At 49.4% G+C, this 26,546-nt stretch overlaps 1 protein-coding gene and 1 pseudogene across 2 annotated transcripts; both read right to left on the bottom strand.

The window, feature by feature from the left end:
• The window catches only part of LOC132807364 (zinc finger protein 271-like), a 51,980-nt pseudogene extending 25,928 nt beyond the window's left edge, over positions 1–26,052 (bottom strand).
• On the bottom strand, positions 5,579–12,222 carry LOC132807355 (sulfhydryl oxidase 1-like). Of its 2 annotated transcripts, none has more exons than XM_060821586.1 (3): positions 11,734–12,222; positions 8,629–8,733; positions 5,579–5,673 (listed from the first exon to the last, which is right to left on the bottom strand). In XM_060821586.1, the coding sequence occupies exons 1-2, from the start codon at positions 11,982–11,984 to the stop codon at positions 8,667–8,669; spliced, it is 318 nt and encodes a 105-aa protein (XP_060677569.1). In that variant the 5' UTR covers positions 11,985–12,222; the 3' UTR covers positions 5,579–5,673; positions 8,629–8,666. The 2 variants fall into 2 exon arrangements, 1 of the variants encoding a protein (XP_060677569.1); XR_009641957.1 differs by lacking the exons at positions 5,579–5,673; positions 11,734–12,222 and adding exons at positions 5,709–8,516; positions 10,648–11,504.
• Positions 26,053–26,546: the final 494 nt, after the last annotated feature.

Raw genomic sequence — 26,546 nt, 5'->3', positions numbered from 1 at the left:
AGGAGAAGATGAAACGATGGATAGATCAGCCATGATCTTAATGAATGACGGAGCAGGCTCACTTGTAGCAACTGGAGTGAATCCAGCGAGGGAGCAGACTTTGGGACCTCAGGTATGTGTCTTGGTTACCTGGGTGAGGAGAGACAGAAGTTCAGGTTGGGACTTTTTTCCATAGCTTGCCAGAGTCTGAGGAGTGACCTTATACACTTTTATATCATCATGAGGGGCATGGATAGGGTAAATAAACATGGTATTTTCCTTTGGATGGGGCAGTCCAGAAGTAGAGGGTAATAAGCTTAGGATCGAGCGTGTGGTGCAGCAGCAAGTCAGGCAGCATCCGAGGAGCAGGAAAATTGATGTTTCAGGGAAACTCCCTTCAGGGAAGTGTGTGTGTGTGTTTATGCGCTGTGAGTGTGTTTTTGCATGTGTGCCTGCTTGATAAAGTGTGATTGTGATGGAGTATGAGTCTGCGAGAGGGTGAGAGTTTTGAGGGGGTGGTGTATGTGTATGTCTGAGAGAGAGCATGTGTGTATGAGAGAGGTACGGATATAAGTGAGGGGTTGCATTTGCTAAAATAAAGGAGGGCAAGAGTTGAACAGGTAATGGTAGGGCCCTGGGTCATGTTGTAGAACAGAGACATGGAGGTGTTCAGGTTCATTGTTCTTGAAAGTTACATCACTGGTGGGGTGGGGGGGGGGGAAGAAAGTGTTCAGCACACTTGCCTTCATGGTTCACATGCTGAGTTCAGGAGTTGGGACATCATGTTGGAGATGCACACAGAAAGTACGTTACTCAGAGGGTGATAGGTGCCTGTAACGCATTGCCAGCAGAGGTAGGGACGGTAGATTCATTCAAGGTGCATCCGAGCAGTAGGACAGTCGAAGTTTCGGGCACAAGCCCTTCATCAGGAATGATGCGTGGATGTTCAGAGGGGCATCAGCGTCCTTCTGTGCCAGTTGTCAGACAGGTGCAGCAGGCAATGAGCAAGGCAAGTGGTGTGTTAGCAAGAGGAATGGAGTTCAGAGATGGGAATGTCATCCTGCAGTTAGGGGGTCATTTGAATAAATTCAAGGTTGAGTTAATCTGATTTTTGAACAAGAAAGAAGTGGATGTTTATTGCGGAAGGCAAGAAAATGGTTTTAAGCCCAGTTTAGAACAGTTCCAGAGTCAGACAACACAGAAACAGACCCTTCAGTCCAACTAAACCATGCTGACTGTGTTCACAAACTAAACTAGTCCCACCTGTGTGTATTTGGCCCATATCCCTCTGAACCTTTCCTATTCACGTACTTATCCAAATGTCTTTTAAACCTTGTTACTGTACCTACATCCACCACCGTGTCTGGACATTGATTCCACACACAAACTACTCTCAAAAAAAAGGCGCTACTCCAGTCTTTTGAAAATCTTTCTTCACTCACCTTCCTCATTTGCTCCCTAATCTTGAAACCCCCATCCTAGGGAAAGGACACCTGCGGTTCACCTCATCTACCCTCCATGATTTTATGAGCCTCCTTTTAAGGTCACATCTCAACCTCATGTGTTCCAGTGAAAAAAGTCCCAGCCTATCCACCCAGCTGTAGGTATATTCATATCCAGTTATGAATTGTTCAATGCTGGTGCTGACTCGAAAGACCGAATGGCCTAGTCTTGCTCCCAACTCTCTCACTCTGTGTCCAGGACAGCAAGAGGCCCTAAGTCAGAGGAGCAGAAATTAGGCCATTCAGTCCATCAGGTCTAATCACCCCATTCAATCGTGGCTGCTAGGTTTCTCAACCCCATTCTCCTTTAACCCTTGATCCCCTTGATACTCAAGAACCTATCTGTCTCAGTTTTAAATATCCCCAGTGACCTGGCCTCCACAGCCTTCTCTGAAAATAGATTCCACAGATTCACCGCTCTCTGGCTGAAGAAGTTTCTCCTTTCTAAAAGGACTTCCCTTTACTCGAAGCGCTGCCCTCTGGTCTGAGTCTGTCCTACCAATGGAAACATCTTCGCAACATCCACTCTGTCTGGGCTGTTCAGGATTATGTATGTTTCAATTAGACCCTCTTCCCCCCCGAGTGTGGGTCTTTTAATCAGCATGAACCAGACCATTCAGGATGAGGTACAGCAGGGATTGGGGTCAGCAAAATGAGAATGGAGGGAGAGTGTGTGGGATGGAGATTTTCAGCTTGGGAATGAGAGAGAAAAGAGGGTTTGCTATAAATTAGAATTGATCGGATGGGCCAAAGTGTGGTGGATGGAATTAAATTTTGAGAAATTCGAGTTGTTGCATTTTGGTCAAGCAATTCAGGCAGGACTGACAGAGTTAAGGGGAGTGTTGCAGAACAAAGAGACCTTGGAGTGCAGGTTCCATAGTTCCTTGAAAGTGGAGTCTCAGGTAGACAGGATAATGAATGAGGCATTTGGTAGGATGGCCTTTATTGGTCAGAGCATCGAGTAGATGAGTTGGGAGGTCATGTTGTGGCTGTCCAGGATGTTGGTTAAGCCAATTTTGGAATACTGCGTTCAGTTCTGGTCTCCCTACTGTAGGAAAGATGTTATGAAACTTTGAAAGGGGTCAGAAAAGATTTGAGCTGTAGGGAGAGGCTGAATAGGCCAGGGATATTTTACATGGAGCATCAGAGGCTGAGGGGTAAACTTATAGACCTTTGTAATGGGCATGGATAGGGGGGGGGGAACCTAAGGTCTTTTCCCCAGGGTAGGGGAGTCCAAGAAATCTAGAAGGCATATGTTTGAGGTGAGAGCATAATGATTTAACAGGGGTCTGAGGGGCAATCTTTTCACATAGAGGGTGGTGCATGTATGGCACGAACTGCCAGAGGAAGTGGTGGAGACTGGCACAATTACAACATGTAAAAGGCATGTGGATGTCGGTCTGTTCTCAGCTCTGCTGGATTTCTGTTGAAGCTTTGACCCCCCCCCCCCCACCTGCCACAACTGTCTTTACACCTTCTGGGACAATAAAACATTCAGTCAATCAAGTCCCAATGCACAATCTCCCAGCCTGTGAACCATCCAGGCACAGTGTAGTCACAGCAGGGAATCAAACAAGAAAAATGAAACAACATTAGAAATAAATAGGTGCTCGCGTTTAATGTTTATTCATTAGGAAGTAAACCAGAAATAAGGCTCTATTTGTATTTGCAGAATGATATTTGCAGATACATTCTATTTTGCTAAAAAAATACACAATCAGTAAGCAGTCAATCCATGTAATTTACAAAATATTACACTTTGGAAATAGAACCAGTCTGACTCAAGACTGGGACACAGACAGACTCTGACCTCACACCTTTAATGCATTATGTGAACTGAGATGTCACATTTTGCTATAAAACCTCGAGTTATCTTGATAAGGTGCCTTGCAAGAAGGTCTGGGATTTACATGTGAATGATAGCTGCAATCCAGTCTAAAAGATGAAAGACTTGACAGTCCAGGTTTGTTCAATATATCATTTCGGTGGCAGAACGCGATAATGTTTTTCTATAAGTTATGTCTTAAGATCTTATTCTCCACAACCACCTGAAGGATCAGCGCTCTGAAAGCGAGTCATTCCAAATAAACCTGTTGAACACTCACCTGGTGGTGTGATTTTTAACTTTGTCCCGGTTAGGATGGATTGACCATGCCCAGAGATGTGCAGGTTAGGTGCATTAATCAGGGAGTAAAAGTTGAGCAATAGGGGGTAGGGGAATAGGTGTGGGTCTGTTACCCTTTAGAGGGTCGGTATGGATTTGTGGGGCTGAGTGGCCTGCTTTCACACTCTGGGGATTCTCTGAAGGGAAGGGATTGGCACAAACTCATTATTTTTTTTTGCTTCCCAAAATCAGACCTCCTCACCTCTCAGCAGTATCCCAATGTTGTGAAAGATATTAACTTTCAGGTGGAGTTATCCAAAATTCAGAGAGATGTCAGTCTTGACGTTTTTGCTTTTCTGCCCCTGGAAGATCCTGAATCAGCACCTTCAGGGGAATTAGTTAGATCAGAGTGAGAACAGAGGGAGAGAGAGAGTGGGATGGTGCTTTCAATTTTGTGAAATAACAAAAGAAAAGAACTTTCCGCAGAAAGTAGAATTGCTTGTTCAGAATTTCTACCCTGCACTGACAGTGATGACTTTTGTAATCTCTTTTTACATTTCAGGATCTGAAGATGGAAGTTTCAAAATCAACAGATGAAGGCCTAATGCCCAAAACGTTGACTCTCCTGCTTCTTGGATGCTGCCTGACCTGCTGTGCTTTTCCAGCGCCGCACTTTCTGACTCTGACTCTCCAGCGTCTGCAGTCCTTACTTTGACGTCCATGTCTGACAGTCATTCAATCCAATCCATCGGGACCGCAACAGTTTGCAACTATGATTCTGTGAGGAGCAAAGCTGTTTGGGTACGTTTTCAGCATCAGTGGGACTGGATGAGAGACCCTACCGTTACAGTGCACTGAGTGAGGAGCGTGCAACAGCTCTACGGTTTGGAAAGAGGAATTCACGGTGGAGAGAAGCTCCACATGCGTTTGTGCGGCTGAAGCTTCGGCCATGGAGAAACCCGAGGAATCCCGCCCCGTGGAGAAACCATGGAAGTGTGGCAACTGTGGGAAAGGCTTGTTTCCCGTCTGCCCTGGAGACTCATTGGCGCAGTCACACTGGGGAGAGGCCGTTCCCCTGCCCTGACTGCAGGAAGGACTTAAGCGATTCCTCCAACCTCCAGACCCACCAGTGGATCCACATGGGGGAGAGGCCCTTAAGCTGCCCCGAGTGCGGGAAGGCCTTTACCCAGGCCGCCTCCTTGCTGACCTACCAGCGGGATCACGTGGCATTGCAGGAGGATTGAAAGAAGGACGGCCGAGTGCCTTTACCAACTGGACTATCAACCCAGTTCCAGTGGCTCCTGAGTTCGATTCCCACAACAGATGGCGGAATTGGAATTTGGTCAGAAATCTGGAGTTCAGAATCTAACGGTGAAACTATTGTCGGTGGGGTGGAGGTGGAAAAAAACCCCCTTCTGATTCACTCAGTTCTTTTTTAGGGAAGACTTGAGCAGTTATTAGAGCAGTCGTCCCAGCTGCATCCTTTACCCGCTCTGGCCTACACGTGACTCCAGACCCACAATAGTCTGGTTGACTCTATGCTGCTCATCCAACTTACTTGGATACAGGTTGAAATTGCTGAGTGAGGCAATACTTCCTCCAGATTATGGCTACACCAAGGATCCAATTACAAAGGGACAACTCAGTGGTGACCAATAATGAAGAAAGTGAGGAGTTGCACTTTGACCTTGAGCTGTTTTTAAAAAATTGCTACTTTTTCTACACCTTTCTGCTGGGAGATTCTGAAGCTGTAACAAAGTTGGGTCACAATAAAGATTACCTGATCTTCACACTGAGCTCATACTCTCAATGAGAGCTTTAAACTGCAACAGGTTTTTGGTTTAAAACTGCTGATTTCTTACAGGAGAAAGTTAGAACTGCAGATGCTGGAGATCAGGGTCAAGATTAGAGTGGTGCTGGCAAAGTACTGCAGGTCAGGCAGTGTCCGAGGAGCAGGAAAATCGACATTTCGGGTTTGCTCCAGACTCCACCCTCCTTACTGTGTCAACCATCTGTGAGTAAGGTACTCTCTTCACAACTCCTTTTCCATTTTTTTCATTCTGGGCTTCAATTTATGACTTGCAGCAACTGAAAGGAAAGAGAATGAATCCATGGAATGGACAGAATTGGGAAAAGTTTGTTTATAACAGAGTGTTTCATGTATTGAGTGAATGTAAAGAGGAAGTGGTGGATACATGTTCAGATGCAACGTTTAAAAGACATGTGGATAAGTACATGAATAGGGAAGGTGTGGAGGTATATGGGCCAAACACTGGCAAGTGGCACTAGTTTAGTTTGAGAACATAGTCAGCATGGAATAGTTGGACTGAAGGATCTGTTTCTGTGCTGTCTGACTGTAACTGTTCTTTCGTGGTCTTAAAACCATTTTCTTGCCTTCCACTTTAAAAATGTCTACTCTTCCTGTATCCAAAACATAAACCACAAAAAAATACACCTCATCCACACAACATAAAAATCCACACTTTGTTGTTCAAAAATCAGATGAACTCAGCCTTGAATAAATTCAATGACTCCCTAACTGCAGGAAGACATCCCCACTTCTAATCTCAGTTCAGCCTGCTAATATACCACTTGCCTTGCTGCACCTGTCTGACAACTGGCATTGACTGATGTAGAAGGATGCCTGTAATCAAAGCACTGATCACAGGGTGGTCTGGTTTCAGGACCTGATTTCTCTATCCTCTGTTGATCTCCCTGTTCCCACAGACTAAGATGTCGGTCTGTTCTCAGCTCTGCTGGATTTCTGCTAAAGCTTTGACCCCGCCTTTTATAACTTCTGGAACGATAAAATATTCAATCAAGACCCAAGCCACAATCTCCCAGCCTGTCAACTATCCTAATACAAGGTGTAGTCATAGCAGGGAATCAAACAAGAACAATGAAACAAAATCGTAAATAAATAGGTACACGTGCTTAATGTTTGTTCATGAGGAAGTAAACCAGAAATAGGGGTCTCCCAGGAATCTTCCAGTGCCCTACTTGAGGAATTCTGTCACCCTTACACCTATGAAGATCCAGCTATGAATTACAACAACATTTACACCAACAGAAATAAAGCAACGGTTATCAAATAGAGATAAACAGCACGGAAATAGACTGTTTCTCTATCTCATGCACACACGAGATAGATCATCCATGGGGGTGGGTTTGTATTTGCAGCATGATGTTTGCAAATACATTCTACTTTGCAAGGTTTGTAGCTCAGGTTGAAGATTAGGGTGTAGGTTTGATATCCAGACGTTTCATTACCTGGCTTGGGAACATCATCAGTGGCGACCTCCAAATGAAGCGAAGCTGTTGTCTCCTGCTTTCGATTTATATGTTTGGCCTGGATAGGGTTCCTGGGGTTTGTGGTGATGTCATTTCCTGTTCATTTTCTGAGGGGTTGATAGATGGTATCTAGATCTATGTGTTTGTTTATGGTGTTGTGATTGGAGTGCCAGGCCTCTAGGAATTCTCTGGCATGTCTTTGCTTAGCCTGTCCCAGGATAGATGTTGTCCCAGGATAGATGCTGTCCCAGTCAAAGTGGTGTTTTCTTTCATCCGTATGTTGGGCTACGAGGGATAGAAGGTCGTGTCTTTTTGTGGCTAGCTGGTGTTCGTGTATCCTGGTGGCTAACTTTCTTCCTGTTTGTCCTACGTAGTGTTTGTGGCAGTCCTTGCAAACCCCCGGAGTATGGGTCTGGGTGATATACGCGTCGGCAGGTCGGTGTGGACTTGTTGGGCCGAAGGGCCTGTTTCCACACTAAGTAATCTAATCTAATCTAAAAAGATTTACAAGGATGTCGCCAAGACTGGAGGATTTGAGCTATAGGGAGAGACAGAACAGGCTGGGGCTATTTTCCCTGGAGCGTCAGAGGCTGAGGGGTGACCTTATAGAGGTTTATAAAATCATGAGGGGCATGGATAGGATAGATAGACAAAGTCTTTTCTATGGGATGGGAGAGTCCAGAAATACAGGGCATAGGTTTAGGGTGAGAGGGGAAAGATATGAAAGAGACCTAAGGGGCAACCTTCTCATTTAGAGGGTGGTACGTGTATGGAATGAGCTGCCAGAGGAAGTGGTGGAGGCTGATACAATTGCAACATTTAAAAGGCAACTGGGGGAAATATGGGCCCCGTGCTGGCAGGTGGGACTAGATTGGGTTGGGATATCTGGTTGGCATATACGAGTTGTCCAGGTTCAGGTGGATTGACAGTACTGAAATACCCATAGTGCCCAGGGATGTGCAGGTTAGGTGCATTAGTCAGGGGTAAATGTTGAGCAATAGGGGTAGGGGAATTGCATGGTGGGTTACCCTTTGGAGGATCGGTGTGTAGTCTTTGGGTCGAGTGGCCAGCTTCCACACTGTGGGGAGTCTCTGAAGGGGAAGGGATTTTTGTAAACTGTGCAAGGCAACGCAGGCGTAGTGCGGGGGCCTGCTGTTGGCCTTGCCCTGCCCCTTGCACCTCCCCCTGTTGTTGAGCTGTCTAAAACACAGCTACTCTTTCTCTGCCCTTTTGCTGGGGGCATCTGCAGCTGTAACAATGTTGGGCCACAATAAAGGTAACCAGAACGTACTGCTGGGCTCAGGCTCTCATTGAAAGCTCCAAGCGGTTTTTGTTTTAAAGCTGCTCATTTCTTGCAGCCTCCTGCACTAAGTTTCCAAAGTCGTGTATCAGATGGAGCAGTGAATGAGTAGCTGGTTTCGTTAGAAATTATACACTTTTCAGGCGTGCAGGCACTGCATCATTTCATCGGCAGTTTACTGGCAGCACTGGGAGGTATGGGCTGTGTTCATTAGAAAGGAGGTGGAGGTGCTGCTGTTGGACTAGGTGGGACAAGGTTGAAAAATCACAACAGTGGGTTATAGTCCAACAGATTTATTTGGAAGCACTAGCTTTCGATGCGCTGCTCCTTCATCGGGTAGCTGTGGAGCAGGATCATAAGACGCAGAGTTAAGAGCAAAAGGTCCCAGTGGCATGCAACTGATATGATATATTGACAAATGTAGATTGATGTTAAACATTCAGCACACTTACCTTAATTGTTCACACCATTGAATAAAGGAGTTGGGACATCATGTTGAAGGTGTACAGGATGTTGGTGAAGTCACTTGTAGAGTACTGAGAAGGCTTGTGGTGGCCCTGTAATAGGAAGAATACTATTACAGAGGGTTCAGTAAAGATTTACCAGGATGTTGCCAGGACTGGAGGGTTTGAGTTATAAGGAGAAGCTGAGACTGTCTTCACTGGAGCACAGGAGGTTGAGGGGTGACCTCATTGAGATTGATATGATCATGAGGGTTCTAAGTAACATGAACATCAAATAGCGAGGAGCCTGCACGGTTATGTCAAGTGAGTGGGGGAGAAATTGTGGCATTTGGACACTTTAAATCCATCAAAAACAGCATCTCCATAGAGCATACTGTGCATGTCAGGTGAGGTGCCAGAAGACTGGAGGTTGGCTAACGTGGTGCCACTGTTTAAGAAGGGCGGTAAGGACAAGCCAGGGAACTATAGATCAGTGTGCCTGACATCAGTGGTGGGCACATTGTTGGAGGGAATCCTGAGGGACAGGATTCTACCTTCATCTAGGTGGATGGGCTGGGACTTTTTCACTGGAGCATTGGAAGTGGAGATGTGACCTTATCAACGTTTATAAAATCATGAGGGGAGAGATGAGGTGAACAAAGGGTGTCCTTCCCCTAGGGTTGGGGTTTCAAAATTAGGGAGCAAATTTTGACGGTGACAGGAGAAGGATTTTAAAAAGACTTGAAGGGCACAATTTTTTTTTTACACAGAGTAGTTCACGTGAGGACTAAATGTCTAGAGGATGTGGTGGATGCAGGTACAGTAACGTCATGAATAGGAAAGGTTTGGAGGGATATGGGCCAAAACACTGCCAGGTGGGACTGGTTTAGTTTGAGAACATAGTCAGCATTGACTAGTTGTACTGAAGGGTCTGTTTCTGTGCTGTCTGACTCTGGAACTGTCTTAAAACTGGATACTGGTCTTACAACCATTTTTTTGCCTTCCCCCACAAGCATCCACATAAAAATCACGTGAACTCAGCCTTGAATATATTCTATGACCTCCTAACTGCTGGAAGACATTCCCACTTCTGAACTTAATTCCTCTTGCTAATATGCCACTTGCCTTGCTCATTGCCTGCTGCACCTGTCTGACAACTGGCACAGAAGGACGCTGATGCCCCTCTGAACATCCACGCATCATTCCTGAGGAAGAGCTTGTGCCTCAAACTACGACTGTCCTACTGCTTGACCCACTGTGCTTTGCCAGTTATGGTCTTCTCTACGTCAGGAAGACCGAGCGTAAACTTGGGGAATGGTTTGCCGAGCATCACAGCCAGGTCCACAGAGGCTGAGCGGACTTGCCAGTCTCCACCCATTTTAATGCCCCTTCCTACTCCCCTTCTGACAAATTGGAGGAACAAAACCTCATCTTGTCTGAGCAGTCCACAGCCCGGAGGACTCGAGACTGAGTTCTCCAATTTCAAATAATCTCCCATCCCATCCCCCAACCCACTTCCAAGCCCTTTCCACTCTTCCCTGCCAACTAGATTCCTTCCTCCCATTCACCAACCAGGTTATGGGGATAATGCAGGAACAGGATACTGATTGAGGATGATCAGCCACGATCATAATGAATGGTGGTGCTGGCTCAAAGGGCAGAAGAGCTGACTCCTGTCCCTATTGTCTATTGTACCTTCTACCTGTCTCCACCTATCCTCACTTCATCACCCTGCCCCCAGCACACCCTTGTTCCACAGCTCTCCCTATACCCACCCCCAATCCTGAACAAGGATTCCACCAGATACCTCAACTCTTCCACCTCCTGATACTGCCTGGCTTGCTGCATTCTTCCAGTCTCCTGCCTGTCTATTTTGTCAATTGAGACAAAGGCTTGGACTAATTTTTCCAGAGTCTGTCCCCTCACTGGATTCACTCCCATTCCTTTCAGTTGCTCCAAGTCAACAATTGAACCCCAGAATGAAACGTAAATGGAAAAGGGGGTGAGAAAAGAGAATGCTGTACTCACAGATGTTGGACAGAGGAAGGAAGCTGCAGTCTGAGTGAAGCTCAATCTTCATTGAGAGAGAGGAGGGGCAGGAACTTCAGAACCTCATGGCCCAACTTCCGCGTTCACCAATAGGGGAGCTCCGAATGGCAGGAGGACAAGTCTCCTTCCGGTCCTCCAGTGATCCTTTTTGTCCATCAAAAGTAGGTTTCGGCCCTTTTCTGCTGACAGCGAGGAACACGCCCAATGTTTTGGTGACACTGGCAAACATGTGCCTTGCTTGTTGACACCGAGGAGTGTACACAATATGCTCTGTAGCAATGCTGGTGTTATTGACAGATTTTCAGTTTCCAAATGTCTATTGGAGATCAAAAAGGGCAGAGCGATATTTTTTCCCCTATGTGGCTCGATATTTGATTGAGCAGCCAAACAAATGGAAAAGCAATGTTTTTAAGTCTTTTCCTCTGTGTTGGGGTGACCTTCACAACTCGAGGACATAGGTTTGGGGTGAGGCCACAAAGATATAAAAGATACCTGAAGGGCAATGTTTCCATGCAGAGGGTGGTGTGTGTATGGAATGAGCTGCCAGAGGAAGTGGTGGAGGCCGATATAATTACAGCCTTTAAAAAGTATCTGGATGGGTATATGAATAGGAATGGTGTAGAGGGATATAGTGCTGGCAATGGGGACTAGATTAATGTAGGATATCTGGTTGGCGTGGACAGGTTGGACTGAGGGGATCTGTTTCCGTGCTGAAAATCTCTACGACTCTAAATAATAAAAAGTCAACTTTTCCAATGAACATATCCATGTTAACAAGGCTTAGTGCACAACCTGCTTTACTAACCATTCTCAACAGGTCCTGCCCCTTCAATAACTGAGGAACATATACATGCTGGTGCATAGTATCCTTCACTAGTATTTACACACTACCCTCAGCAATTGCACAAGTAACAGCAAAGGGTAAACAGCACAAGGATTAAAAAACAGTGAGGGGTAAACAGCACAAGCGCCAGTAAAAGCAGATGGAAAGTGAGTGTAAAATGTGACTATGACAGGACAGGCCCCACATTCCTTCCCCTCCGTCCCCCCCACAACCTGCCTCACCTTTCACCTCCCGGGCCCAGTACCTTCCAGGTGGCCCCATAGTTGACGCAGGGGCCGCCCCACGACCAGTAGAACTCCACCACCCAGGCGGCCGACCAGTTCCCAAACAGGCCCTTAACCCCATCCGCCTCCAGAATGGTCACCGGCTCCTGCCTGCTGTGCAGCCGGCCGGTGTGGCCGTGACACAGCAGCTGCGCCAGGAAGGCGGCGGTGACCAGTGACGGGGGTCTGCCCCGGCCGCACGGCGCCATTTTCCTAACGGCCGCCGCTTCCCCGCTCGAGCGACTTCTCCTCCCAACCGCCTTCACCCCCGCGTGACGTCTGCACGGGGGGATGGGCGGGGCCGGGGAGCCTCACCGTCACCAAGCAACAGCCACCTCGCGCTACAACTGCTCATTCACAAAAACAAACTCTCCTGTCTCGCTCTGCAGCTGCAGGGGGGACACTGCCACGTTTCGAGGAGCCCTGTCTACATTGGGAAAGCTCACGGCTCCATTTAAACAGATATTCCGACATCTAATACAACTATGTTAACTTTCAACTACTTTCAGGGAACATGTATTTTGCTCTGAGTAAGTCTATTGAGTTTAACTGCAGCATGGCTGTAGTTTTAAACTTGTTTGCTTTCCTGAACAGCTAGGTTTAAATGTTTTATTCGTTAGAGAACCAAAATTAGTGATAGTTCACATATCCACCCTGAAATGGGGTGGGTAACTGGATTGAGTGGGTAGGCGCCATACTAAGTTTAACTTTGGGGACAGCCTTTGAGCTGCATATGAATAAACTGCTTAAATGTTGCACTTATCGACTGCTAAATATCTGCTCTTGTTATCTTAACACTTAGCCTTCTGATTGGACATTGCAAAGGTTCACCTCCCGCCCACACCCCGCCAGCACCCTTCCCAAGGGTCAGACCCTCCCTCTCTCCAGGCACACAGTCTGAATAATTGACGAAGCAAAATTCACTGTCAAATCCCATCAACATGGAAGATCCCAGCCCACCCTACCTCCCACTCTGTACCCAACCCATCCAAAAACCACAAAACATCATCTCATCTTTAAAAAAACAAAAGAAAAACTGGACCGCATCAAAACGTTCAACAACGGTCAACGCTATGACTGTTACACAACACTGTACGGAGCTACATTTCAACTCGAGTTCGTTTGCACTCCCTCATGAGAGTTCACATTAAAAGCTCATTGTACCAAATCAACGGCATGCCACAGCTCTCTGGAATTCAGCGGAATTCTTCCTGGTATCCCTCATGTTTTCTGTTTTTTTTTGAGAAAGGAGACCCTCCCGTGAGCTTCGCCTTCAGATCTCCTTGGCTCCGCCCAAGTTTCGGCTGATCAGTTCAAGCACAGGGTCGCAGCCTTTTCTTGCTAAGCTCAGCTGGCTTAAACGTTAGCAACGCCTCTGGTTCCCGTTGGGATTTACGCTCCCGAGCGCAGACCTGGCCCGCAGCCTCTAGTCCCACACGTCCTGCTGACTGCAAACTGCCCTTCTGTCAGCAAAAATACAAACACGACAGGGACAGTGTTCATTTCGCTATTCTCAATGTCAACTCTGACCCCACGAAAGGTTCTCTTTTCAGGGGCGGGCATGTCAATTGCCGACTTGGGGTTTGGTGAAATGTCTCAACAAGTGGTTCCGTTTGTCTATATTTACAAGAATTCTAACCCCAACTAGACATTTACATGTAAAATCTAAGAATTATGCAACGTGACACATGAAAGCATGATGAGGAGCATCTCCTGTGTCCTCTCTCAGCTCAGAGAAGACTTAAACCCCGCTCCCCACTGTAACATTCCTCCAGGTGACAAAAGGAACTTAACGCAGGCGGATTATAAGGGGTTGCTCAGTGGTCACAGCGCCAAGGGACCCGGGTTCAATTTCAGCCTCGGGGCGACTGTCCGTGTGGAGTTTGCACATTTCCAGCCTGCGCCTGCGAGGGTTTTCTCCGGGTGCTCCGGCTTCCTCCCACAATCCAAAGATGTGTAGGTAAGGGTGAATTGGCTATGCTAAATTACCCATAGTACTGTTAGGACGGAATCTGTTCTTGCATGTTCGTTTTAGGAGGAGAGACAACAGACGCTCAATTGTTTGGCACAAGCAGGCTTTAATGCAGAATCGTAGCTGATACAGTGAATCACCATGCATTCACTGGAGAAGGCGCGTTCTGCCTTCCCCTCCCAAATCTGCTCCTGATATACTCTTTGCTAAGCAGAGCTTCGCGGAGCTACTAAGCATTGCCTTATTAGGACATTTCGCGTTTGCTAGGCGTTTCCTGTTATTGAGCTCATTTGGGCGTTGGCAGCTGAGCTGGCCACGTAAGCAACAGTTTCGATTTCCCAAGCAGCAGCTACAGCTACAGTTTCGATTCCCCAAACAGCAGCTATAGCTCCACCCTCCCTTGACCTATTTTATCCTAACAGTACCCAGGGATGTGTAGGATTGGGTAATTTAGCATGGCCAATCTACCCTAACCTACACATCCCTGGACACTATGGGTAATTTAGCATGGCCAATCCACCCTTAGTGTAGGATTGGCCAGGCTAAATTGTCCTATAGTATCCAGGGATGTGCAGGTTTGGGTGAATTGGTCAGGCTAAATTACCCATAGTGTCCAGGGTTGTGTAGGTGAGGGTGGATTGGCCATGCTAAATTGTCCTATACTATCCAGGGATGTGCAGGTTTGGGTGGACTGGCCGTGCTAAATTACATAGTGTTTGGGGATGTGCAGGTTAGGGGGCATTGGCCATGCTAAATTACCCATAGTGCCCAGGGATGTGTAGGCTAGGTGGGAATTGCAGGGTTACAGGCAGAGGTCTGGGTGAGGTGTGGGTTGGATGGGCTGAAGGGCCTACTCCTACAGTGCAGGGGTTCTAAGCGTGAGATGAGGTGCTTGACGGAAACGATGGGGAAGAGGCAGTGAAAACACAACGAGACCGTTTGAAAGTGGGAGCATGACAGGAGGGGGTGGGTAAATGGGATGTGGTGAGGGAGGGGGCTTAGGAGAGAAAGAGACACAGAAAGAGAGGGTCACACACAGATACAACTGGTGAAAGTGGGGAAGATTGTGATAGGTTCAGATAAGGTGGAGGAAGAAAAGCTGTTCCCTATTCACTGATAGTGACAAGGTCAGGGGCGGCCTGAAGGTCAGGGGTTTGAGCAGGAGAGAGAGGGGGAAAACAGAGGAAAAACAGGTTTACCCAGCAATATGCTGGAATCCGCTGTCACCTCAGAGAGACAGACAGACGCAGAGGCAGATGCAGAGAGAGACACACAGAGAGAGAGAGAGAGACACAGAGAGACAGAGAGCCAGAGACAGAGTCAGAGACGGGGAGGTAATCAGATGAAAGGCCTCCCTGTGCTGTGAGATCCAAAAGGAGCACGCGAGCAGCTGCCCCAGTGTTTCTGGCGGTCTGAGGCATCTCCCCCTCGCCCCCATTACCGGTACCGCTCTCCCGTCCCATTGGCACCTTCCCGGTGAACGGCCCACACTCCCAATGCACTCAAGCTGCCCCTTACCCCCCGGGGGCTGGAAGAGGACGGAACAGCCCGTTCCGGAGCGGGGCTCGGGAACGCTGCCCATGTCTGCGACGTCCTTTCCGAGAAAGGAAACAAAAAGGACAACAGACAGGGGACCACCCGCATCAACGGGAATGACAACATTTCACCCTCAGACAAGGCTTTGTCAAGAGATGTACAGCACGGAAACAGACCCTTCGGTCTAACCCGTCCATACCGACCAAATATCCCAACCCAAACTAGTCCCACCTGCCAGCACCCGGCCCATATCCCTCCAAACCCTTCCTATTCATATACCCATCCAAATGCCTCTTAAATGTTGCAATTGTACCAGCCTCCACCACATCCTCTGGCAGCTCATTCCATACACACACCACCTTCTGTATGAAAACGTTGCCCTGTAGGTCTCTTTTATATCTTCCCCTCTCACCCTAAACCTATGCCCTCTAGTTCTGGATTCCCCAACCCCAGGGAAAAGACTTTGCCTATTTATCCTATCCATGCTGGTCATAATTTTGTAAACCCCTATAAGGTCATCCCTCAGCCTCCGACGCTCCCGGGAAAACAGCCCCAGCCTGTTCAGCCTCTCCCTGTAGCTCAGATCCTCCAACCCTGGCAACATCCTTGTCAATCTTTTCTGAACCATTCCAAGTTTCGCAACAGCGGGGAGACCCAGAAATGGAAAAGACTGAAGGGGGAAGTCAGCGGTAAATCTTTTGAAGAGGTTACAAAGGAGAGACCTCTGTCTGCAGCGGGAATGACCCCCACAGTAGCAGGTCGAGGTAGACGGCATTTAAGGAGAAGCTGGATACAGACGTCAGGGAGAAAGGAACTGAAGGGAATGCTGCTGTAAGGGAAATCAAGTGTGAGCAAGTGAAGGGGAGGTGCGTAGAGGCTCACATGGGTCAGAAATACTGAGAGAGACCAGTTGAGCTGAAGGACCTGACTGGAGACTCAATGGGACAGAGAGTGAAATCTTGGATCCACCTGCAAGAGAAGGAGAAACACGTGATTTACCTCCCAGGATTTCGCAAGTCCCGCAGATTCTGCAGATCACTTTTTTGGTCAGAGCACTGAGTATAGGGGTTGGGGTCTGGACAGGACGTTGGTTATGCCACTTTTGGAATACACAGGAACCTCGATTATCCAAAGGACACATGCAGGGTGTATTTCAGTCGCTTGACGATTAGATCCCTCACAGTGTGGAAACAGGCCCAACCAGTCCACACTGACCCTCCAAAGAGTAACCCACCCAGACCCATTTCCCTCTGACTAATGTACCTAACACGTCGGGCAACTTAGCATAGCCAATTCACCCTGACCTGCACATCTTTGGACTGTGGGACAGAAGCGGAGCACTAGGAGGAAACCCACGCAGACGCGGGGAGAATGTGCAAACTCCACACAGTCTGTCGCCTGAGGCAGGAATGAAACCCGGGTCCCTGGTACTGTGAGGTAGCAGCGCTAACCACTGAGCCACCGTACTGGTTCATCTAATTCTGGATAATCGAAGTTCCTCTGTATTATGTGCACTTCTAGTCTATCGGAAGGATATTGCAAAACTTGAAAGGGTTCAGAAAGATTGACAAGGATGTTGCCAGGGTTGGTGGGTTTGAGCGACAGGGAGAAGCTGAACAGGCTGGGGTTGTCTTCCCTGGAACGTCGGAGGCTGAGGGTTGACTTTAAGAGAGGTTTATAAAATTATGAGGGGCATAGATAGGGATAGACAAAGTCTTTTGCCAGTACTAGAGGGCATAGGTTTAGGGTGAGAGGGGAAAGATTTAAAAAGGGTCCTAAGGGGCAACATTTTTCACACAAAGGGTGGTGTGTGCGCGTGTGGAATGAGCTGTCAGAGGAAGTGGTGGAGGCTGGTACAATTGCAACATTTAAAAGGCAACCACTTGGGTATCTGTGTAAGGAGGGGTTTGGAGGGATAGGGCCAATTGCTGGCAAATGGGACTTGATTAGTTGAGGATATGGAGGAGTTGGAGCGAAGGGTCTGTTTCTTTGTTGTACATCTCTACTTCAGGAGGAAATGCGCAGTCGCAGGCTCGCAGAGCCACTGGCTGCCAAGCAGATGGGAGCACAGCAACTGCAGTGACCCTCCACCCTCCCACCCAGGGTTCAGCCCTGGGCGGTGACTCACAGCAGCTGGCCCCGTCACTTGTGCCCCCGCTGGTACCGCAGCAGGTGCTGGGAGTGAGCGAAGCCCCTCTCGCAGACGGGGCAGGTGAATGGCCACTCCCCGGTGTGGACCCGCTGGTGTGTCCGCAGGTTGGTCAGCCGGGTGAAGCCCTTGCCGCAGACGGATCAGATGAACGAGTGCTCGCCGCTGTGAAGCCGCCGGTGCGACAGCAGGTTGGAGGAGCAGGTGAAGCCCTTGCCGCACTCGGGGCAGGTGAACGGCCTCTCCCCGGTGTGGACCCGCTGGTGTGAGAACAGGCGGGACGAGCGGGTGAAGCCCTTGCCGCAGACCGAGCAGGTGAAGGGCCGCTCCCCGGTGTGGACCTGCTGGTGGGTCAGCAGGTTGGATGACCGGGTGAAGCCCTTGCCGCACACCGAGCAGGTGAAGGGCCGCTCCCCGGTGTGGACCCGCTGGTGGATCTGGAGGCCGGAGGAGTGGGGGAAGCCCTTGCCGCAGACGGAGCAGGTGAAGGGCCGCTCCCCGGTGTGGATCTGCTGGTGCCGCAGCAGGGTGGACGAGTGAGGGAAGCCCTTGCCGCACACCGAGCAGGTGAAGGCCCCCTCGCCGGTGTGGACCTGCTGGTGGGTCAGCAGGGCGGACGACTGGGTGAAGCCCTTGCCGCAGACAGAGCAGCTGAACGGCCTCTCCCCGGTGTGGACCCGCTGGTGGGACAGCAGGGCGGACGAGTGAGGGAAGCCCTTTCCGCAGACGGAGCAGGTGAAGGGCCGCTCCCCGGTGTGGACCCACTGGTGCCGCAGCAGGGTGGACGAGTGAGGGAAGCCCTTGCCGCACACCGAGCAGGTGAAGGCCACCTCGCCGGTGTGGACCCGCTGGTGGGTCAGCAGGTTGGACGACTGGGTGAAGCTCTTGCCGCAGACGGAGCAGGTGAAGGGCCGCTCCCCAGTGTGGATCCGCTGGTGGGTCAGCAGGTTGGACGACTGGGTGAAGCCCTTGCCGCAGACGGAGCAGGTGAAGGGCCGCTCCCCGGTGTGGACCCGCTGGTGGGTCAGCAGGGTGGACGAGTCAGAGAAGCCCTTGCCGCACACCGAGCAGCTGAACGGCCTCTCCCCAGTGTGGACACGGCGGTGGATCTCCAGATCGGATGGGTAGCGGAATCCTTTCCCGCAATCCCCACACTTCCACGGTTTCTCCATGGCGCGCGGAATGCCTCCTGAGACTTCCTTTCCCCACAGTGGGCAAACTGGCTCAGGCACGTGCCCCTGTGGTTCAGGTAAAGACGATACTTTAAGAGCCTACTGAAGCAGACAAAAATGTTCAAAGAATTTCCCCCTTCTGGACTGAAAGAGGGACGTCTCTCCTGTCCCACGAATCAAGGGGCTCTGTCAGACCTTCACATGGTACTCCGTTGGGGAGCTCTACCTGCAAAGCTGCTCTTCTCATATCCTGTGAAAAGGGGATTACAAAAGTCATTGCTGCCTGCACATGACAGGAATTCAGAACAGATCATTCTAGTTTCTGTAGAACTTCCCTAAAACAATCAAGTTACAATATGCAGATGCCAGTGTTGGGCTGGGGTGTACAAAGGTAAAAAAAAAATCACATCACCAGGTTGTAGTCCATTAGATTTGTTTAGAAGTTCGAGCTTTCAGAGCTCTGCACCTTCATCAGGGCGGCACGGTGGCACAGTGGTTAGCACTGCTGCCTCACAGCGCCTGTAGACCCGGGTTCAATTCCCGACTCAGGCGACTGACTGTGTGGAGTTTGCACGTTCTCCCGTGTCTGCGTGGGTTTCCTCCGGGTGCTCCGGTTTCCTCCCACAGTCACAAAGATGTGCGGGTCAGGTGAATTGGCCATGCTAAATTGCCCATAGTGTTAGGTAAGGGGTAAATGTAGGGGTATGGGTGGGTTGCGCTTCGGCGGGTCGGAGTGGACTTGTTGGGCCGAAGGGCCTGTTTCCACACTGTAAGTCTAATCTAATCTAATCTAATCTAATCTAGTAAAACCTCCAGGCGAAAAAGACAGCAGATGCTGGAGATCAGAGTGGTGCTGGAAAAGCACAGCAGGTCAGGCAGCATCCGAGGAGCAGGGAAAAAAAAAGACGTTTCAGGCAAAAGCCCTTCATCAGGAATGAGGACACTTTCCTCATTCCTGAAGAAGGGCTTATGCCCGAAACGTCGAATCTCCTGTTCCTTGGATGCTGCCTGACCTGCTGAGCTTTTCCAGCACCACTCTGATCTCCAGCATCTGCAGACCTCATTTTCTCCTATAACCTAGAGTTGTGTGATTTTTAACTTTAAAAAAAAGTGTTGCAAATCTCCACCCGACATACACACTTTTCTTCAATTCTCACTCTGCTGTTTCTGATATTACCCATCCCCCAGTATTGTCCAGAAAGGGACTTATTACCTAAAAAAGCTGTAAATCTCCATCCCACACACTCTTTAACTCTTGCTGTACCTAATATCCCACCTCCCCCCATGCTCCAGCAGGGTCTGACTGATGCTCATTGACTGAGCCACACTCACCTCTTCCTGGATACATGGACCCTCCAGACCAACACAACATCAGCTCCCCTTAACCGCCCCCCCGCAAGTGCAGGAGCAACCGGTCACGTGAATGGAGGGACCGCCGTCGTCACAAAGGCCGCGCGTTGATTGGACGGAGCGCCCGTCCGTGCGGCGTTCCAGCCTTTCCCAATGGTCCACCACGCCGTGCGTCACGCGGCGGCACTGGTCTTTGTGACGCCCACGTGACCTCTCCCCTCCTCCACACCCCACGCGCCCCTCCCTTCACTCGACACGGGGAGGCCTGACCAATGGGGAGCCGTGGAGGACCGGAAGGAAGGCTGGTCCTCCTACCAATCAGAGCATCCCCTCAATGTTTGAATGCGGAACTTGGATCATGAGCTCCTGCTGCTCTCTCTCTCTCTGAATGAAGATTGAGTGTTACCCCAGACTGCACCAACCTCTGTGAGTACAGCACCCTCTCTTCTCACCCCTCCTATTCCATTTCTTTTCTCATTTTGGGATTAAACTGTTGGTTTGTAGGAAGTGAAGTGAAAGGAGGTGAACTCAGGAAAGGTGCATATGCTGGATGCATTGGTCTGGATCGCTGTCTCTGTCCCTCTGTGTCTGTATCTCTGTGTGTCTCTGTCTCTCTCGTGTCCTTCATCAGGAATTGCGGAGGGGGAGGGGGGTGGAAAGGGTGCTGAGAGATAAATAGGAAGGTGGGAGTGGGGCTGGGGGTAAGGTAGATGCAGGTTGGGTGGGGTTGATGGCGACAGGGTGGAGCAGATTGGTGGGAAGGAAGATGGACAGGTGAGACAGTTCAAGAGTGTGGTGCTGAGTTGAAGGGTGGAGCTGGGGTGGGAGGGGGGAGGGAATGTGAGGAAACTGGTGATATCGATGTTGATGCCATGTGGTTGCAGGGTCCTAGGCCACCTGATACCTGGAGGAAGAATGCCTCTGCATTGGGACCCTCCAACCATACAGGATCAATATTGATTTCACCAGTTTCCTCATTCTCTCTCTCTCTTCCCCCCCCCCCCAGCCCAATCCCAGATACAACCCTCGAACTTGGGACTGCTCTTTTGAACTGTTCCACCTGTCCATCTGCCTTCCCATCTATCTGCTCCACCCTCCTCTCTGACCTGTCACCTTCTTCCCCCGCTTTCATCTACCCATAGCATTCTCAGCTCCCTTCCCCCAGTCCCACCTCCCTCTCATTTATCTCTCAGCCCCTTTGGGCCCACCCCACATTCCTAATCAAGGGGTTATGCCCAAAATGTCAAACCTCCTGCTCCTCAGATGCTGGCTGACCTGCTGTACTCTTGCAGCACCAGACATTTTGGTGCTTATTTGTCTGGATGTTCTGATGTGACCCATTCGCAGATGTGAAGTCACATTCGAGAAAAACTCCTTCATGGAATGTGGGCTTTTTTTTTGGCAAGGCCAACAATGTTTTTGTCCCTAACTGCCCTTCAGACAAGAGGATTGCCAGACTTTAGGGGGCATTTTAAAAGTCAAGCACGTGAGCCATCATATGCAGGCAGCACCAAGTTAATGCTGACGGGTTTCCTTCCCTGAAGAGCGTTATTGAATCAAATGGGTTTTCAGAAAAGTTTCATTCTCTCAATGACTGAGACTAGTTTTCAATTCAGATTTAAAAAAAATACATTTAATTTCCCCAATGTTTGTTTTTACTGGTATTTGAACCCATGAGCCCAGATTATTTGCCTGGGGCCTCTGGATTGCTGGTCCAGTGTTGTTGTTATAACATCACTGACTCGCCTGGACAGCATTGAGAGTCATACAGATGTATAGCACACAAAGAGACCCTATGTGCAACTGGTGCATGCCGAGCACATAGCCAAAATTGATCTAGTCCGATGTGCCAGCACGTCCCTCCAAACCCTTCCCATTCATATTCCCATCCAGATGCCTTTTAAATGTTGCAATTGTCCCAGCCTCCACCACTTCCTCTGGCAGCTCATTCCATACACGCACCACCCTCTGACTGACAAAGATGCCCCTTAGATCCTTTTTATGTCTTTTCCCCTCTCACCTCTAGTTCTGGACTCTCCCACCCCAGGGAAAAGACCTTGTCTATTCACCCTATCCATGCCCCTCATTATTTTATAAACCTCAATAAGGTCAGCCCTCAGCCTCCGATGCTCCAGGGAAAACAGCCCCAGCTTATTTAGCCACTCCCTATAGCTCAAACCCTGGCAACATCTTTGTAAACATTTTCTGAACCCCGTCAAGTTTCGTTTAACTGAACAGTAAAAGTCATACTGGACAGGGATATATCATAGTGTTACTATGCAATATGTATTTATTTACGACTGTATAAATTTGATTTATAATTATTTCTAGTTATATCATAGTGTTGTAGCCATGTTATGTATTCCAAGTTTGGGAGAGGATTTGTAGCTCGGCTGCTCGTTGTTGTGGTTCTGTTTGCCGAGCTGGGAATTTGTGTTGCAGACACTTCGTCCCCTGTCTAGGTGACATCCTCAGTGCTTGGGAGTCTCCTGTGAAACACTTCTGTGTTGTTTCCTCCGGCATTTATAGTGGTTTGTCTCTGCCGCTTCCGGTTGTCAGTTCCAGCTGTCCGCTGCAGTGGCCGGTATATTGGGTCCAAGTCGATGTGTTTATTGATTGAATCTGTGGGTGAGTGCCATGCCTCTAGGAATTCCCTGGCTGTTCTCTGTTTGGCTTGTCCTGTAATAGTAGTGTTATGGATGTGGATCATTAGCTGTCTTCCTGTTTGTCCTATGTAGTGTTTTGTGCAGTCCTTATTGTGTACAAAATCCCATGCAAGGCCTGCACAAAACACTACATAGGACAAACAGGAAGACAGCTAACGATCCGCATCCATGAGTACCAACTAGCCACGAAACGACACGACCAGCTATCCTTGGTGGCCACACACGCAGATGACCAGCAACATGAATTCGACTGGGACAACACTACTATTATAGGACAAGCCAAACCGAGAACAGCCAGGGAATTCCTAGACGCATGGCACTCATCCACAGATTCAATCAATAAGCACATCGACCTGGACCCAATATACCGACCACTGCAGCGGACAGCTGGAACTGACAACCGGAAGCGGGCAGAGAGAAACCACTATAAATGCCGGAGGAAAGATGACAGAAGCGCTTCACAGGAGACTCCCACGCACTGAGGATGTCACCTAGACAGGGGACGAAACGTCTGCAACACAAATTCCCAGCTCGGCGAACAGAACCACAACATGTCATGTATTTCCAGTCATACCCGTTACAGGACAGGAGAATACTGGGCTCAATGCTGACTCTGTGGATGAATCTAGTCAGACTCATTCCTCTCTATATCCACAGAGTCCTGTAAGTGTATTCCTCTATAGGGTCCCTCCAGTCTCACTTGGGTATTGAGTGACTCCACTCCAGTCATCCTCAGAGCGAGCATGTTCTAGGTCTTGTTACCAAAGCAAAGTTCTTGCTCTGATTCTCTTTCCCTTCCCCCCCACATCTTGGTCTGTCAACATGGTAGAAAGAGAGTTGGGGGGCAGATAACTAGGTTAGCAAACTGCATGAGGGTGGCATGATGGCTCAGTAGGTAGCACCGATGCCTCATAGTGCCAGGGACCTGGGTTCAATTCCAGCCTCGGGCGACTCTCCGTGTGGGTTTCCCCGGAGTGCTCCGGTTTCCTCCCACAGTCCAACCTTGTACAGGTGAGGGTGGGTTGGCCGTACTAAATTGCCCAGAGTGTTCAGGGATGTGTAGCTTAGGTGCACGTGTCAGGGGTAAATATAGGGGAATGGGTCTGGGTGGGATACTCATCACAGGGTCGGTCTGGACTTGTTGGGCCGAAGGGCCTGTTTCCACACTGTAGAGGTTCTAATTCTTAACTTTTCTTGGAGCTAGATCTGCCAAATGTCAGGAATCAGAAAAATTGGGAGGGAGCGTATTAGGTACGGCAGTAGGGAGAATGTGTGGGATGGAGACTCACAGGTTTTGGGTTATGGGCGTGGAATGAATATTCCGTGAAATCGATCTGTTAAACTCTGAGATTCTACGTGATACTGACAGCGATGACTTTCTAATTTACAGGCTTTCACAGGAGGATTTACCTGCATATCTTGAACTAATTGCCTCAGCCAGCTTGACTCATTGGGACTGGAATTTTATCGATCTTTTGAGTGGAGAAGGAGGATTGTCCCGCCTGCTTCCAGAGATCTGACTGGTAAAGCACTGAGATGCCGCTGTTCGAGGGTGGAGGGAGCTTTACCGGAGCGGAGAGTTAGCCAGCCGGCCACCCGCAGCAGAGTGGGACGTCAGAGGGAGCGTCGAACCTGGAGGGAGCCCGCGCCATGGGGAAACCGTGGGGAATGCGGGAAGGGGTTTCGAGTCCCCTCTGAGCTGGAGATCCACTGGCGCGGTCACACCGGGGAGAGGCCGTTCTCCTGCCCCGAGTCCGGCAAGGCCTTCGTTGGGTCCTCCAAGCTGCTGAGGCACCGGCGGGTCCACACCGGGGACAGGCCGTACCCCTGCCCCGAGTGTGGCAAGGCCTTCACCCAGCTGTCCCACCTGCAGACGCACCGGCGCCTCCACACACCAGGGAGAGGCCTCTCACCTGCCCCGGGGGCGGCAAGGCCTTCAATCGATCGCCGACCCTGCGGACGCACAGGCGCCTTCCCAACGTGATCGCACGGAGTTGAAGTCTGCAGCGAATCCCCCCCAGGACTGGGGGGGATCGTGCCCCTTGGGGGTATTGTGCCCCGTTCGAAGACAGTGGGTGAAGCGGGAAGGGAGCGAGGCTTCCTTTCTGCCGGACTGGCCGCTCTCGCTCCCTTTGCTTCCCGTGGGACCGATGCTGTTTGAGGCTGGGACTGCACGTTCCCCGGGCCAAAGATCTGCAGGAGCTGAGGAAGTGCACTCCTTTCACACCGGATGGTAAATCATGTTTGTCCCATCTATTTCGGTCTTAAATACCCTCCGTGACCTGGCCTCCCAGCCTCCTGTGGCAGTGAATTCCACAGATTCCCCACTCTCTGTCTGAAGAGGTTTCTGCTTATCTCCGTTCTAAAAGGTCTAAGGCTGTGCCCTCGGCTCCTGGTCTCTCCTACCAATGGAAACGTCTTCCCAATGGCCACAGATAGATCAGAGTCAAATACAATAGCCTCTATTCCATTGAGTGTCCAGCACACTTTATAACACTTTGTAAAATCAGGAGGGCCATTGATGAGGTGAGTGGCAGGTGTCTTTTCCCGATAGAATAAAGAATATTCCAGCACAGGAACAGGCCCTTCGGCCCTCCAAGCCTACACCGATCCAGATCCTCTATCTAAACCTGCTGCCTATTTTCTCAGGATCTGTATCCCTCTGCTCCCTGCCCTTTCATGTATCTGTTGAGATACATCTTAAATGACGCCATTGTTCCCGTCCCTACCATCTCCGCTGGCAACACATTCCAGGTATCCAGCACCCTCTGCGTAAAGAACTTTCCATAGATATCTTAAATCTTTCCCCTCTCACTTTGAACTCATGACCCCAGGTAACTGAGTCCTCCACTCTGGGGAAAAACATTTCTTGCTATCCACCCTGTCTATACCTCTCATGATTTTGTTGGCCTCAATCTGGTCCCCCCTTAACCTCCGTCTTTCCAATGAAAATAATCCTGATCTATTCAACCTCTCTTCATAGTTAGCATCCTCCATACCAGGTAACATCCTGGTGAACCTCCTCTGCACCCTCTCCAAAGCATCCACATCCATTTGGTAATGTGGCGACCAGAACTGTACGTGGTATTCCAAATCTGGCCGAAACAAAGTCTTGTATAACTGTAACATGACCTGCCAACTCTTGTACACAATACTCTGTCCGATGAAGGAAAGTGTGCCATATGCCGCCTTGACCACTCTACTGACCTGCATTGCCATCTTCAGGGAACAATGGGCCTGAACACACAGATCTCTCTCTACATCAGTTTTCCCCAGGACTTTTCCCATATTACCTCACTGCTCGAGTCCTTCATAGTGCCCTCCTTCAGCACAGCTGTGATAGCCTCTCTGACCAGTAATACAACTCCTTCACCTCCCTCTCTATCCCACCTGAAGCATCGATATCCTGGGATATTTAGTTGCCAATCTGGCACTGAGGCATCGGTGCTACCTACTGAGCCATCATGCCACCCTCTTGCAGTTTGCTAACCTAGTTATCTGCCCCCCCCTCTCTTCCTATAATAGTAGTTTGGTTTGTCCTATAATAGTAGTGTTATCCCAGTCGAATTCATGTTGCTTGTCATCTGCGTGTATGGCCACCAAGGATAGCTGGTCGTGTTGTTTCGTGGCTAGTTGGTATTCATGGATGTGGATCGTTAGCTGTCTTCCTGTTTGTCCTATGTAGTGTTTTGTGCAGGCCTTGCATGGGATTTTGTACACAATAAGGACTGCACAAAACACTACATAGGACAAACAGGAAGACAGCTAATGATCCGCATCCATAACACTACTATTACAGGACAAGCCAAACAGAGAACAGCCAGGGAATTCCTGGAGGCATGGCACTCACCCACAGATTCAATCAATAAACACATCGACCTGGACCCAATATACCGGCCACTGCAGCGGACAGCTGGAACTGACAA

Source organism: Hemiscyllium ocellatum, assembly GCF_020745735.1.
Source record: "Hemiscyllium ocellatum isolate sHemOce1 chromosome 27 unlocalized genomic scaffold, sHemOce1.pat.X.cur. SUPER_27_unloc_15, whole genome shotgun sequence".
Classification (NCBI taxonomy): domain Eukaryota; kingdom Metazoa; phylum Chordata; class Chondrichthyes; order Orectolobiformes; family Hemiscylliidae; genus Hemiscyllium; species Hemiscyllium ocellatum.
The sequence above is the reverse complement of the archived record's forward strand: the minus strand, read 5'-3'. Positions and strand labels throughout refer to the sequence as shown.